The sequence below is a fragment of the Mustela erminea genome, chromosome 2, assembly GCF_009829155.1.
Source record: "Mustela erminea isolate mMusErm1 chromosome 2, mMusErm1.Pri, whole genome shotgun sequence".
Lineage (NCBI taxonomy): Eukaryota > Metazoa > Chordata > Mammalia > Carnivora > Mustelidae > Mustela > Mustela erminea.
This window is the reverse complement of record NC_045615.1, coordinates 49,102,390-49,119,450: the sequence shown is the minus strand read 5'-3', so window position 1 is coordinate 49,119,450 and position 17,061 is coordinate 49,102,390. Positions and strand designations below refer to the sequence as shown.

At 35.7% G+C, this 17,061-nt stretch overlaps 1 protein-coding gene across 1 annotated transcript in view; it reads right to left on the bottom strand.

Annotated features, from left to right (window-relative positions):
• Positions 1-578: 578 nt before the first annotated feature.
• The window catches only part of MMRN1 (multimerin 1), a 72,075-nt gene continuing 55,592 nt past the window's right edge, over positions 579-17,061 (bottom strand). The window contains exons 7-9 of the mRNA XM_032332891.1: positions 15,016-17,004; positions 2,696-2,848; positions 579-1,448 (exon numbers count right to left, since the gene is read on the bottom strand). Coding sequence (XP_032188782.1) covers positions 1,027-1,448; positions 2,696-2,848; positions 15,016-17,004 — 2,564 coding nt within the window. The 3' untranslated portion in view covers positions 579-1,026. The remainder of the gene's footprint in view (positions 1,449-2,695; positions 2,849-15,015; positions 17,005-17,061) is intronic.

Below are 17,061 nucleotides of genomic sequence, written 5' to 3'. Positions count from 1 at the left end.
TGAACATTCCATAAGTTGTAGTATTACTTTGGAAGGTTATGTGCTCTTTGTAAGAATATGAGCAGGCCTGCATGTGCTGCTAAAGAAAGATACTCTCTAGAGGAAGCCTTTATTTTCCCTGTAGATATTCTATAATGGGCGCAGGTAAAAGACCCACTTACATATGCTCAGACATAGACTTAAATGTTCAACAACTTGTCAGTTATTACTTTAACCTCTTATTATAGGCAGAGAAAAATAGTTAAGTGTATTTCAAGTTTCGAATGCAACTTTCTTAATTTTGGTTACAAATGAAAATTTTTTTTTTTTTAAGATTTTATTTATTCATTTGACACAGAGAGATCACAAGTAGGCAGAGAGGCAGGCAGAGAGAGAGAGAGGAGGAAGCAGGCTCCCCGCGGAGCAGAGAACCCGATGCGGGACTCGATCCCAGGACCCTGAGATCATGACCTGAGCCGAAGGCAGCGGCTTAACCCACTGAGCCACCCAGGCGCCCACAAATGAAAATTTTAACACATAAAATTGATCAACCCAGTAGAGAAGAGTTAAAATCAAAAGTTAAAAAACAACAACACTTCTTGGTCTTTGAGTAATTTATTTGAATTGTGAATTTAGGAAATATATGTTATATATTTATATACATAGTGAATAACAAGAGGTAAACATTTTATTGGAAGGACTACTGTGACTGACAAAATTGAATGATTGCCATTTAATTGGATTACCTTATGTTAAATGACTTAACATGAGAGAATAAGAACCATTATGTTAAAATATTTGTTAAAACACACTTTGCTTTCTCTGCCCCTAAATCTCATTAGAAGCAAGAACTTCATTGTATACAGGTTATTCGAGATATTCAAATAACCTTATGACATAGACAAACTTACAGCCTTACTCAGATTAAAAAAGAAGCTGATTCTCATTTCATGTAGAAAAGACAAAAACAGAACAGATGTGCAGGCAAAGATAAATAAAACACTGGCTCCTTCTTAAGAAAGTTGATAGTCTGTCTTTCATACGAATTTATGTACGGTATAACAAGTAACCACTAAATGTTGTAGCAGGGGGAAATTTGGCGGGAATCGTTCCTTTTACAAGTCGTAACCACACTTCCTGCCCATAATTTAACTCTAATAAAGCATCCCCAGTTAAAACCCTGTCACAGCGTATTTCACCGTTAATATTCTCAGACTCAAATGCAAGCTTGTCTCTTCCATCAACCACTAAAAATCCAGAGATATGGGCACTAAATGACTCAATGGTATATTTAAACACATACACCCCAAGATAAGGAATTCTGAATTTTCCAGTTCTTGGTGTATATGAAGATCCATAATTGACGTCCAAATTATTAAATAGGATAGGACCAGGCGTCGACATTCCATATGTGTGAGATGCAAAAAAGGCCACCATCGGTGCATATCTATAAGATCCTTTGGAAAAATCTGTTACAAGAAAAAAAGGGAGTTGGTTTTCATGTTTTGGTATATGTTTTTTTTTTTTTTTATCATGCTTTGTCTTTTCTCATTTCTTTATCATTTTATCACAGTTACAAAAAGGGGTCACAGAAGGAACCAAGGTCATTCATCAAATTTTTAACAAGGGTATAGGTGTCTGGATGCTTGCTTCTTCTCTTGGCTGAATTACCTGCAATCATTTGCTCTCTGTGAGCCTCAGTTTCTCCATTCAGATCAAGATGGAATGATAATAGCGCTTGATATATCCATCATAGAAATGCCTCAAAGATTAATTTGCATGTTGCTTTGATCTCTCCAGAGATAAAGGAATTCAAAGCACTCTATGATTATTATGGTATGCCAGAACGTTTTAAAGCCCCTTGTAGGAATTGAAGCTGACATGATGTAGAAACAATTTTTCCAGCATCTTGTCAAACAGTTTCTAGAGGCTAAAATGGAAACCAAATGCAATCATATGCGGTACAGAGAAGTAGACAAAAGCAATTTTCTGTGTAATTAATGCCAAATGTACTTACAAAGGCTGAGATTCAAATAATAGACTAAAAAATTTACTCTTTGCTATGCAGCATATTATTAAGAAAAGCCTGTTTTGAAATATGTTTTTGTGGTCATTAAAGAAAATATATTTTAAATGCTGCACAAATTTTAAATGAAAAATTCAGAAATGGAACACTCTTGAAGTTAATTTATAACAAACAATACTTATGAAGGTAAATGGGCAAAAAAAAGGGGGGGTGCTTTTTGTTTTACTCAGTACTTTTGAGCCGGTTCTAACAGTCCTCACCCAGTCAAAATGACACTATTAGCTTAACCTTCATGGAAGACGCGCTGCTAATTACTTTTTAAAGCTTCATTTAAATCATATGTGATATGAATCAAAGATCTATTTCTTTATCAGCTTGTTTGAGGAGAAGGAGTTTGTACCCATCACATATATGCATCTGTATTTTCTTTAAAGCTGCCCGGGAAAAGAAAAAGACTGCCTCTGTCCTATCAATATCGAAAACGTCCACAAGTGTACATCAATATGGATTTACCGGGCCGACATTTCCACTTGTAAATCACGTTATGTTACTCAGTAAATTTCAGAGGCAAAAGGAACTAATCCTCACGAGTCCAGATTAATCTGGTTTAAATACTCCTTGGTAAACGTTTTCAAGAAGCGTTTTTGTTTAGGATAGCGAGCCAATCCAAGGACGCATGCGCTTTCGTACCTGGCGCTAAAGCGTTTTCTTGCACCAGCTTGACCGTGCAGTTGTCACCGGTGAAGGGATGTCGGCAGGCGCAGACTGAGCTCCCTCTTCCATTTATACACGTGCCCCCATTCTGGCATGGGGACCTGCTACAGTCTGAATACTCCTCTGTTGCTGAAAAAGAGTCCAGATAAAAGAGGGTGAAGGTGACCTATTTTCTCCTCGATCTTACAGTTTGAGACAGAATGGGAAAAACGCTGAAGGAGAAATAAGAAAAATGGGTCCCGGGCGCAGGCTGGCTGCGCGTGTAGTCACAGGACTTCATACAAACCTCTCAAGTCTCCGAGCTCCTTTAACTACGTCTTGGAAGTGGGGATCATCCTGTGATAGTCTAAGTGGGGATAATCCACTGTACTTCTTTATGTGAAAATGTTAAGATTTTGGTTAACTGTAGAACAGAATAGGGTAACTGGACTCAGATTTAGATCTATTTGGAAGTGATACATGATAAAGGTAATATTACAAACCGTTGGAGAAGAAAAGTATTCTATTGAATACACGGTGCTAACATAACTGAATATTCATAAAAACATACTTTGCACATGTACAAAAATGCTAAAGGCAAAAACAACAACCTATATGATTGTATTATGATCAAGTAAAAGGGGTATCTTTGTAGAGCTTTAAAATTTTGGAAAACTCAAAGCAAAACAAAACAAAACAAAAAATCCAAAAGCCGTAAGAGAAAAATTCTGACATTTGACCACATAAGAATTACAACACATTTGCAACCAAAGTTGCAGGCTCAAAAGTTCAGTTTCAAAGATAAGGTTCAAAAGTTCAGGGTCAAAGATAAGTGACAGATTAAGAGAAAAATGTTTTGACAGAAACAAAGATCTAATGGATAATATTTAAAACATGAAAAGTTCTGACCAATCTAAGAGACTGTGGGAAAAAAAAAACTGAAAAAATGGGCAAATGATATGAACTGGCCAATTACTGAATGAAAAATGCAAAATTTCATTAAAATTTTTAAAGCTTACTCAATTTCACTACAAATTAAGGAATAATAAATTTTTACCACCAACACTTTATCAGGCGTCAACATTCAAAAAGATACAAGATATCCAGTGATGAAGAAAATGGGCATTCTCATACAATGTTGGTTAGAGCTTAAATTGTTAGAAGCTCAGAATGAACAATTTAACCATACTTATCAGAATTAAGAAGGTTCATTTGCTCAAAGCCAGAAATTTTTCCTGGCAGAATATATACTCCAGAGATACTTGCCTATGTATACAAAGAAAACTGTTAAAAATGTTCTTTATGGCATCATTTGCATTAGTGAAAAACTGTAAGACACCTAAATGACCATTTCATTGTTAAATAAATTATAGGTATCTTTTCCCTAAGGAATATTAGACAGTAGTTAAAGTGTGAGATAGATCCCTGGACAAATTTGATTTACTGAAGGTAGCAAGATCCAGTTCACACATTAGATATAGAATATTTTCAATTATTTAGAAAACCTTAAATTATGAATATGGTTATAAACATCATACATCATTATGTAAAAACAGAGAAAATGTTGGGGAAGAATAGGTTGTTGGTCACAGTTACCGCTATGGCGCCACCTTGTGACAAGTTTGAACAGTTTACAATTCACTGATTTCAAAATACGGATTGTTGATGACTTAAATTTAGGGTTGTTTGGTTTAACATTTTTCTCAAGAAATGCGATCTGTAAATGTTTCATATACATTATGCTTCATGTTTAAATAATTCAAATTCACATAGATTGTGACCAAACTACATGCCGGTATTAGAAATTTTTTTTTCAAAGAAAATATATATTACTTAGTAATTAGAGAATAGTTTATATTATTTTGATATACTTTTGCAGTATTCCATACACTATTTTGCTCACTAAGATACATATGGAAAACATTACATATATGCAATAGCTTTTCAAAATGTTTCAAACTGGCCTACATTTTCTTTAACATCTTTTCTCAACCAAGTGAATAGGTTCTTAAACCCCTCTATTCACTATTAGCTATCATTCTAAAACCTAGTCCATTTCTTCCTTACTTTAAAAACTTCAATGATTCTCTAATGCCTATGGAAATGTGAATTCTTGACGTCAAAGCACTGGCTTCATTTGTTTTCACGTTTTCTGAATCTAGCACAGTGATTGAATCACAGGGTGGCCTTCAATTACTGGGTTTCACTAGGAATGAATCAACTGTGCAGGGGAGCTGGGGCACACTGAATTATTTATGCTATCTGATTAGCTCTATAATTCTTATTTTCCCATTTTCTTATAAATGCACTCTCACCTGGAGACTGCCCCATGCATGAAACAGGGATCAAACAGATGTACATTTTTTTGTATTGCTATTGACTCTATGTTGATTCTATATGACCAGGGTCTTTGCCTTCTATTTAACATCTAGGATGCACTTTTCATCTTTCTCCTTTGTCTATTCCATTACCTCTAGGAAGGGGGTGTTTCCTTGTTCTCTTTGAGCCATTTTAGAGGATGCTATTTTGCCCTTTATTCCAACTTCTTTATTCCAACTTTTAGAGGATGCCATTTTGCCCTTTATTGCAGGGTCATTCATCTGGAGAAAGGGTTCACCTGAGTTTGCTTGGAGCCTGCTGTCTCCTATCACTGTAGTAGCTCAAACTTGCTGAAAATACACCTGGTTTGCCTGCTGGGGCACCTCTCATGTACCCTCCGAATTCCTGTTCAGGGTGCTTCGCACACTGGTCTGCACCTTCTTCTGTCACATGTGTTTTAAGTTCCTTTCTTGCCTTCTTTGATATTTTAGATATCTCTGGTCTCCAAGTCCCTGCCTCAATAATTCACATTATGACACATAAAATTATGCCTATGGCTCCCAGAACTGGATGTATTAGGAATAGACTGATTAGAGCAGGCTACAGTAACAACCGCCAGTTATGACCTTATACTGAAATAAAATGACCTTATACTTCTGTTAACATTATATAAACATGAAGTGTTCATTGTCTATTTTTGCATCTATATTACATTGCATCATAGCAGGTCTTCTATGCCTTGATGTCACTGAAATTATCTAAAATCTCATATTTATTTAAGTCATTTTAGCATGAACTTGCAATTATTACCAAGAATTACATTTATCTTATTGGACTTATCACCTGTCCATAGAAACTGTTCTTTGTTTTAATTCTGTACACGATGTTTTAATGAACTTCATTTCCAAATTTACTTTTTATGTGTTCATCTAAATCACTGATAAAAATATTTAATGGACCAGTGTCAAGCGCAGAGCTTTGTAACAACCAAGACTGATTGGCATTGACTTATCAAATTGAAACTATTTACATTTTAATATACAATCGGCTAAAATCTACTTTGGTACATCATCCACCTTACATTTTTTACTTTATTACTAAAATAGTTAAAAAATGATTAGGTACCTTTGTAAGTTCCTGCACATATTTGTCTCAAAAGGCAATTTTTTCTTGAATTAACAACAAAGATCAGACCCCCAAAGAGCATCATTTTCTTTTCGAAATCTTCTCTCATCCCCATCAATAGAATTAATTACGTTAATTCTCTTAATTATTGTCAGATGCACAGAAGTTCTCTTGTTGAACTTATCGCACTCCACTGTAATTGCTCCCATGTCCTGACTTCCAATTAGATTGTGAGCTTTCTCGAAGTCAGGGCTTGGGTCCTCGACTACACGGCGTGTCACTGCTAATTAGCACAGTGCCTGACATACCGAGTGCAAAAATGTCTTTTTAAAGATGAATAAACCAGCACAGGGTCATGTAAGGAATTGCTGAGTCGCCATACTGTACATCTGAAACTCATATAATACTGTGTGTTAACTACCTGGAGTGAAAATAAAAACTTAAAAACAATTAAGGTGAATGAGCAAATCATTGGAAGATTGAGTAGATGATGATATATAATCCAACACTCTATCCCTTCCCACAGTTCTCAAAGACCAGGTAGAATTTGATGCTATGGAGTCACTGGCATGTTTTTCTAGAGACAAGGAATCATCTCAAGCAAACTTTTCACAGCTTCTCCCCTACCTTGGGCTTCAGGAATTCTTAAACTCTTTCCAGTCCATTTATTTTCTTTGGTAGAGGTCGGTGCAATTAGTTGAACAGTTCTGCTAACTCGACATTCTACTATCTTGTGCAAATGGCATAACTAATCCTTCAATATTCATTTCCCTGCTCTGACCATGACTAAATTTTTTTTGCCATTATCTTGGAATGTTTCATAAGCTTCAATTCGTTCTGGTCTGTTCTTTCTGGACCCTAATAAATGCTCAAGTTACACCTTCCTATTAATCCTACTTCTATATTTCATAAATGTTCATGTTAAATTTGAACTGATTGGAGAGCTCCCTACATTTTCAAAAGCACTCTGCCTTTGCTAATATTTGCCATTCTTTATTATAATTATTTGTGTAATGCATGAGGTCCGTAAGAAGAAGAAGTGTGTTGAATTTACCACTCTGTCTACTCAATCTTTCTCAGGGCTCATTCAACACTTACTCAATAGATATTCAGTGGATAAAATAAAGCAGCATATTATATTGATGTTTTCTCCTTCGTTCTTATTTTTATGTGTGTTTTACATGTATTTTTAATTTTATTTGGTATTTTCATTGTTTAGTCATATTTCATCATTAAGATCTTATTTTTTTCCCCTGGGGATAAAAAATATATGTTTATTAAAAAAAATAAAAAATTATTTAAAAATCTTATTTTTTCTTTCTTTATTTTAATAATAACATTGCAGAGGGCAGATTTCTGCTTGGAGCAGAATGGAGTTTCCAACAGATTACTGAGGAAACCTAGCATTGCCTTTGGGCCAGCTTGTCCTACACAGAGAAACACATTATGTACAAATCCACTACACAACTTTGCTCAAGGTAACATGTCCACACAACATTAGGACTTTATTTTTCATCCCAATTCCAATGCTCTCTAAAATGATTCCTTCCACTTATGGACACATTAACTTTCAGCACTATGCTGTGTCCCCGCTTATCAAAATTGTTCCTATCAAATAAGGTTTATTCCTCTGTTGTTCTAAAAATACTCTATATATTCCTTTCCAACAACTTTAAAAAATGTGGATACTTATTTGTTTATATGACATTTCCAAACTCCTTGTTCTAAGTACTCATATTTTGTCCATTGGTGTATGGATGGGTGGATGGAAATATTGTTTTTAACTGTCTTTATTACTTTTCCTTCATAGTGTTTTTATTTTTGTTCTTTATAAGTCATATCTGTTGCTCTTAATACTGTTTTTGAGATCTTTTTTCCTCAGTCCTTTAAATATAATTTTAAAGCTCATTTAATCATATCAGCAATCCTTACCAAATGTATTATCCCTGTCCCAGAAGATTTACTCTAACCTTTGTCATTAAATTATCATTTATTTATCTTAAGTCATGACCCAGGAAATCAAATGTTTTTATTTGATATTATCAACTCTATTCACCTTTTTCTTAAAAGTCATAACCTTTAATCAAAAGCACATTTAAAAAATGACAAACGTATTAAAATCTGTACAAATCATTACTCATTAGGAAAAGGCAAAAGAAAACCATAGAGACAACAAAATGTTATTCAACATAAACATAGTTGAATAGTTCCAATTAAACTTATAATAAAATATGTATTATTTCTTTTCAGAGTCACTTTAAGCTGTGTATACTAAAATTGGCAACCTTTTAAAGCATGTTTCTCAAACTTCATGTTCAATAAAAATTTGGTACAGCTATTATTTTTATCCTTCAGTTTTTTTGTCAAGATGCAACTCAGACCACTGTGCAGTAAGTTCACTATATGTGATTTAATAATCCCTACACTTTCCTTTTCATGTTTCATAATTAATATGACACAAAATAATACCACATGGGCAATTTTGAATTCACAGTGCTTTTGATGACCAGTAGAAGGACATCTATTTGTTGTATTTAATTATAGATCAGTTAATAATCAAATTTGGTTTCAACTCTCAGATGCCAAAGAAATAGTCCATTGTTGAGAAAGAGCTCCTGTGATTCTAGATGGAGAAAGAACCCAAACAGGTGCAGTGTCTGTGTAAATGGGACCTGGTATTCTGTCCAATTTCCCTTTTTTTGTCAGACCATGTGTTATAAATTTTGGTTCATATGCAGGAATCAAACACACGGCTCCTGTCTGCTCACCTAAGACATCATAGCCATTTTACTGCACGACAAGGTGCAGGAAGGGCTGTCAATTTTGCCAGCATCCTCTCCTCAACTGCCATCCTTCCATTGGAAGGAGAATTACGCAGAAAGCTGGAGAGGCGTATCTTCTCCCAGGGAACCATAAATGAAAATAGTTCACTTAATATTCTCTTCAACACTGGTTTTATTGACAACACCTAGGGAGACTATCCCCAGTGGGTAGGCTTGCTAATCAATTGTGACACAAAGAATACCTTTAAAATCATGAGCAGAAAGGAATTCATTAAGCAGGCCTGAGACTGCTATCTTTAGAAAGGGCTGCCTGCCAGGTTTTTCCCTTAGCCCACATCTGAGCTCTTGGCTTCTTGCCATTTCCTAACTGTATGTGTCATCCACTGTGCCCAGACTATTTGTACAAACAATATGTTTAGGCTGAACATCTGACTTCTTTCTGATAGTCCAGAATTTTGGTATGGACTAGGCAGAGGGTGCCTATGTGACCAGTCCTGTTATGGACTGAATATTTGTGTCCACTCAAAATTCATATGTTAAAATCCTGACCCCCAATCTTATAATATTGGTAGGTAGGGACTTGGAGGGGTGACTAGGTCATGAGGGTGGAGTCCTCACGAATGGGAGTAGTGCCTTTTTCAACAGACCCCAGAGAGGTCTCTCACTATATCCCTTTCTGCCGCATGAGAATACAAGGGGTTGGCAGTCTGCAACCTGCAAGAGGGTTCTCACCAGATTGCAGGGATGATGGCCTGATGTGAGACTTCCAGCCACCAGAACTGTGAGAAATAAATTTCTATAGTTTATAAGCAATCCAATCTATGGTACTTTGTTATAGTAGTCTGAATTGACTAAGACAAGCCCCAGTAAAACCCTTGGGTGCTATTTGATGGACTTCCTTTGACAGAAATATTGCACATTTGCATGTGTGTGTGTGTGTATGTGTGTGTGTGTGTGTGTGTGTGTGTATGTGTATTTGTGATTAGAGAAAAGAGCACACACAAGCATGTCCCATTCCAGGACAGAGTGAGCATAAGGAAGTTTGCACGTGGATTTCTCCAGACTCGGCCTGTATCATTTCCCCCCACTGATCCTACCATGTATCTTTTCACCATAATAAACTTCAGCTATGTGCATCACTCTGTGCTGAGTTCCAGGAGTTGATGCTAACAGATCACCGAACTTGTGTGTGGTTTTAGAGACCCTATAAAACACACCATAAATTCTAAATGCAAGCAGTTATTCTTCAAAATTTAATCAGCTTTTAGTTAACCATTTTGGAGAGAAGTCAACTTATTGATACCTCAAGTTATCTTGAAAATGTTATTTTTTTAATAATATGGGAAGACATCTAAAGAGTAGGAAATACCTTGGAAAAGACCATTATTAAAATTTTTGCAGATATTGTTTAGCATTTATTGATACACATTCATTTTTGTGCAGCTGAGCCTTTATATTTTCTATGTTATTCTTTTTGAGTTATTATTATAGACATAAGTTATAAACATATGTTGAATTTAAAATGCAATGATTTATAAAGTAAAGATAGGGGATGATGGAATACCTAAGTCTGTAAATTATGTTGATCTATGTAAAGAGTATATATCAAATATTAAGTGAAAATATTAGAGAAAACCCATAAATGTTGGGTATAGCTAAAAACAAGCATCATATAATTATAACTAATTTAATAATATACTATCTACAAGTTAGTTCACAATCCTCAAAATAAACTTTTGAGGTGGTTATATTATTCTATATTTTACAAATGAGGAAAGCAAATTTTAGGAAAATGAATGACTTGTTACAAACAAAAACATTGCCAGGCAAGACCTGAACGTTCGTTTCCTGACTCCAAAATCAGTGCTCCTTAGTCATCATAATTGCCTCAATGCAGAGTCACAAAAATTAAAAGTGGGTTTAAAACAGAATAAAACAGTGAAATATCCAGGCTCTTATTTTTTCTCTGTTAAATCGCTTATATCCTCAGTGATGATAATTTTAAAAAGTTGTATTTGGTACACTACCAAATCTTCTGTGGAAGGTAATATTTCTTAAGAGGAGTTGTTAAAGGAGTAATTATGAATAAAAGAGGTTTATTATGAGAGTTAAGTATACCTGGCAAACATTAGGAATAGTGTTGCAATAAAAAGTCAGTGGTCTCAAGCATCAGGTGCCTATCCTCCGTGATGTTGTCGTCAATATGGATGTGTTAACACAGGACTGAGTTCCTCTTAGGAGGCAAGCAGCCAAACCCTCCTGCAGGGACAAGTCTGCCAATTGCTGTACAAACAAATCTTCAAAGATGAAATAAAACCTTCTTGGTGTCTATGGGAATATTATTTAGACACAAATCAAATATTTAGTGATTCAACTGGAATAGCTTATCAGCACTGGCCTAGGAGGAATCATAATTAACATAACTGAATGTGGGGCCACCTCACAAGAAGTGAGAGGGATAGGACCCTGCATTTTGCCCTTCCACCACATTAGTCAAGGAAAGATGTTGTGAATAATTGATGGTCACTTCCAATGACAACTGCCCATCAGTCATATCACAGAAAAATCCAAACTGAAAAGGAGCACCTTTACCATACAGAAATGAATGGCAGTATTTGGATCCTCAAGAAGGAAAACTCCTTCAGAGTACGGATTCTGGCCATCTGGAATATTCAGATACAGCCATACTCAGATCTGATGCCCTGAACAGAAGCAGAAGGAAGAGAAAGGCAGGTGAACATACTCCACAATCTCTTTGAGTAGAGAGGTTGAGGACTGAGTCCTGGGTCCAACAGACCAGGAGTCAGGCTCTATTACCAGCTAGTTGCACGACCTTAAGCAGAAGAGGTCAGTTCATCTCTCCGAGGGTTAGTTTACTTATCTTCAAAATAACAATAATGACAACTACTTCCTAAGTATTGTTAAGTGAGCTAACATATATAGTATAATTTGTATAGCACCTGTGATATAGTTATTAATAAGTAGTATCCAATGTTATGTTATTATAATATTACTATTAGGCTTAAAAGGAAGTTATCAGTATTAAAATTAAGTTTTAAAAACTAAATTCATAGGATTTTTCATTCTATTAATGGCACTTATTATTCTGCAAATGATAGTGACTCTAATCTGAATAACATTATTGTGAGATTCATAAGATGATGATAAATTATCTTCTGATATTAATCTGGCTACATGGCTATTTATAATATAATAGTAAAGGTCAAAGGAAACAACCAAATTTTAGCCAGTGTGCCAGTGTGTCCCACCCTTGGTATGAAACAGGGTATCAAACAAAGTGGTTAATTGCAATTGGTTTATTCTTTACTTTTTTCTTTTTCTTTTCTTTTCTTTTTTTTTTTTTTCTGAGAGAGAGAGAAAGACAGTGAGCACGAGCAGGGGGAGAGGTAGAAGGAGAGGGAGAGAAAGAAACTTAAACAGTCTCCGTGCAGCATGGAGCCCAAAGGGGCTTGATCTCACCACTCTGAGATCATGACCTGAGCAGAAACCAAGAGTCAGGGGCTTAACTGATTGACCCACACAGGTGCCCCACAGCTGGTTTGTTGTTACAGGAGAACTTAGACTGAGTCCACTGGTTTTATCACCATGCACAGACTTCACCAGCTCAGCTGTCCAACGAATGCCATCGATTTTATGGTCCATCGAAGTTGGCTTAATAAGTATGCATATCTACACAACTACTAAAGGGTCCTACACATTATGCTGCTGGTCTTACCTAAAGTGTAATTATTTAATTTATAAAGTATAAATAATTTAATTACATAAAGTGTAATTAATTACTAATTTTTGTAGACAGGTCTATAAAAAATTCTACTTCCAGTAAATAAAGTAACAGGAAGCAATTATTAGCCCATTAAGTTCAATATTGAGTCACCTGCTATATAAATAACTAAATACAATTTTTATAAACTAACAGGCATTCTTTATACTATAAAAATTTATAAGTTCTTATGTGTATTAAACCTTTTATCTCAATTAATTTTGAAGCTATTTAAATTTTATATTTACTATATAGGTCCAGGCATTTTTTTGGTTTAAGAAAAAAAAGAAATAACATGGTTTGCCTGGTGTATGACCACATGTGCTGGAGTAGAGCTTAACTGAAACTCATTTGCAATGTCCACAGAAGACCAAAGATTGAGATAAAATGGAAAAAGAACAGCTTATCATTTTTCCTGAATTAGTGTAAGAACATCTCCTATCGAACTACTACCATCTTTCTCTAGGAAACATGTACATCTGAATTGTTTGTTCTGTGATTCCACATGAAAAGATTGGTCTTCCTGGGTCAGACGAATTGCAAGGAAGCCATAAATAAATACAGTAATTTAAGTAGTCAAGAAGCAATTCAGCTTTGTATTATTCTGTGATTTTTAATGTTATCAAAACATTCAGAGACTTAAGATGGAGTCATATTATGTCAGGGCAGTTATCACTCTTCTGTAATTAGAAAGCAATAAAATAAAAAATTCATCCGGTTGCGCATATAACTTAATAGCAGACTCCTATGAGAGGAACACTGCCATTTCTTTTAGTCAGAATCAGCAGCTATTCTTCTCATTGTGAAGAGTCCAAACACATTCATGAGACACTTTTTTCATGAGAGACTTCTGTATGTTTATAAGCACTGCATTGAATTCTTCCTTCCTCCCAGATTTATGCCTCTCTTCTGGTGTTTACAACATCTATTAATTACCCTGCTACCCTATCATTTCCCAAATTCAAAACTTCAGAGTATTCTAGGTCTTCTCCCTCCCAGGTGCCATGCATTCAGGCTGTGAACAGTTCACGTTTTTTTATACAGTAATGCGCTCTGCACATATTCCTGCTAATGAGCTCAGCAAAATACCTACCCCAATCCCATCACTGAAAAGGAAGAAACAGAGACCCAGAGAGGTGGACTTGCTTAAAGTTACGGAGAAATCCCCGAAACAACTATGACCCAAAATCCTGATTTGTTGTTCCTTGGATCATCTGTTTTTCCACTCTCCTGCTGTTTCTGTTAATTTTACCTTCACAACAAGTTTCACATTTGTCCCCTCTGTTTCACCTTCCTCTTCCTCAGATCTGGCTCTTACCACTCTGTTAATACTGTCCTAACTGGTATCTCTAATTTCATTCTTTGCGGTCTTGCTCTATACTACTGCTAGCTTCATGCCTCTGAGATACATTTCTTCCCATACCCAACCCTCTCCTCCAAAGTTTCAAAGACCGTTCTTACAAAACTGTGTCTAAAGGACTTAGTGTTATAATCTACATGTGTCCACCCAAAATTTATATGTTGAAATTCTAAATCCCAAAGTTGGTGATATTAGGGGGTGGGGCCTTTGGGACATGGAGCCCTCAAGAACAGAATCAGTGTTCTTTTAAGAGATACCCAGAGAGATGGCTCACAACACAGCAAGAAGTCACCGGTTGTGGCCCAGGAAGAGGGCCCTCACCAGAGTGTAACCATGCTGACACAGCGATCTTGGACTTTCTAGCCCCCAAAACTGCGAGAAATACATTTCTGTTATTTGGGCCTCCTTCAGTCTTTGGTATTTTGTTATTGTGGCCCAAATGGACTAAGACACTTAGTTTGGCATTTGTAGCTTGCTGTGACCTACCCAAATCAAATTCCTGCTCACGTATGCACTCATTCATTCAGTCATTCAACAGATATTTACTGAGTTCCTATAGTATACCAGACATTTTGTCAGATAATGCCAAAATGAGTAAGACTCAGTCTGGTCATTTTCATTCAGAAGCTCATTATCTAATAGTTTTCCTTAATTATACATAAAAGCAAAAATGTTCTACAGGAAGAAATCTGATTGTATTACAGGGGTCTTGTCAGAAAAAAAGAAACATGTAGGACAAATATTTACATGATAAACACTTAATGCCTGATTTACATAGGATGGAATCAGCTTCAAATGGTATATCAGTGATCTTTGAATTACTTAACTATTCATTCAAGTTCAAGAAAGTGCCTTTTATTTCTTATGGTATTGATAAACCCCACAGATCTACTAAACATCTTTTAAATAAAAAGAGAGATTAAATGTTATTATTTTAGCAATATCTTACCAGGAACTAGAAGGTTATCTGTGTTTCTTTGGGACCGGCCTATCAGGACAGTGGTCAGATTCACTGTTGGTTTTTTAAGTGAACTGGGTTTCTTCAGCACTGGTTTTATTTGCTTCTGAGACTTGGCAACATTGGCAAGACTACCAGACAGTGTTTGATTTATATACCAAGTTAAATTAGATATGGCGATTTGAGATTTTATTTCAATTACTGATTCCACGAATTCTGTCAGGCCTTTCTGAAGAAGCTGAAGATCAGGTTGTGAACTTTCTATCCGCTTAGGTATGCTTGCATTCAGTTCTGAGATACGTGTAGAAGCATTATGGCACATGAGTAAGACTTCAGACAGAGTTTTGTTAAGTGCAGTGAGGTGAACCGAGAGGTGAATGGATTTTGCTTCCAACGCCTTAAATCTGGAAGTCAGTACCTGCAGTTGAAGAGCCTGGTCTCTTTCATTTGTGGTCACACTGCCTTTTTTTAGTGAAACATAATAAGGTATGAGTGTCTTGGCCACTTTAGTCTCAATACCTTGCAACCTAGTTTCAAAATTTTTGGAAATATTTGTGGCTGAAAGCATTTTTTCCTCCAAATGACTCATATTTTGCTGGTATTTTATCACTTGGGAGGTGGTTTCATTGAACATTTGATAAATCTTTTGAAAGCTGGACTGACTTAGGTTTTCCTCCTTAGGCATATTTGCAAGGACCTTGGCAACTTGCAAAACAAAGTTGTATCTCTGATCGTCATTGACCAACATCTGAATGGAATCATTCAAGTGTTGGAATTGAGAAATAAATGTCAAAATGGTTTCCATATTTTGGGTACATTGATGATGGACTTCGGGATTATACTTTATTGAATTTAAAGCCTCTTTTAGCATGTAGTTATCCTGAATGAAATCAATGGCATTATTTATAATAATCATTGTCTTATTTAGGCCATCTTCCATTTCTGAGGCATATTCATTGATACGCCTGTCCAAGGCATCACTACGACTCTGTACTTCATTCCTAAGTGAGTTGTGTCTTTTTGAAAGTTCTTTGATAAGAATATTTAGACTGTTGACAGCACTTATCAGGTTTTCCACTTTCTTCCTTGTAGCTATTGCTTCCTTTGGTGGTTCTTGCACCACTGTCTCTCTAAAAGGTGTTGCCTGCTCAAGCAAGGGTTGAAGGATCTCCATATCATAAGTCAAATCATTTAGCTGCTCATTCATTTTATCCATCTTATTGTCCATTGGAAAGAGGACTTCAGCCAGTGTTTGGTTTAAAACTTGTAAATTCTCTTCTGTGTCCTTAATTTGAAATTTAAAATCATTTCTGCACTTAGATAACATGTCTTCGCATTCACCCCTAATAGACTCCTTCTCCATCTCCAAAGCAATGGTGAGATTGTTAATCTTGCTGTCTTGGATGTGCAAATCATCAAACATGTGCAGCATCATCAAACCCTGCTTCTTTATGTTCTCTTGTAGAGCAGACATGTACTCAGTGACATTACTGTGAACTGACTCAGCAGTTGGAACTCCCTTTTGATCTGATACTTGTTCCATTGATAAAAGCTGCTTGTGTACTTCCTTCATTTTAGACAGAGTCTTGTTGAGGGATTCATAATACAAAATGTTCCGTGAATGTTCCTGTTCTAAAGCACCTTCTAAGTGAGCTTGCTTTGCTTCTAGTTCTTTAATAGGCTTCTCACAAGTGACAGTAATTTCTTGCCTTATATTCACAATGCGATTTTTTAGATCTAGTACATCAGTCAAAGTGGGCCTGTTTTCTTGCATTAAAACAGACTTTTGCTGGACTGCTATTAAAACCACAGATTCATTAACCTGTCGAATTATTTGTCTGGTGTTTTCAAGGTCCTCTGATAAGCTTGATACAGTCTTAAAGAGCTGTGCTATTGTTTCTTGCATGTCATTTTGAAATATTTTAAATTGCTCTCTTACTATGTTCTTTACCAGATCATTAATGCTTTTGGATTTTAGGCCTAGAGAAAAAATATTAAACAACAATAAATGATATATGATTTTAATTAGGTAAACGT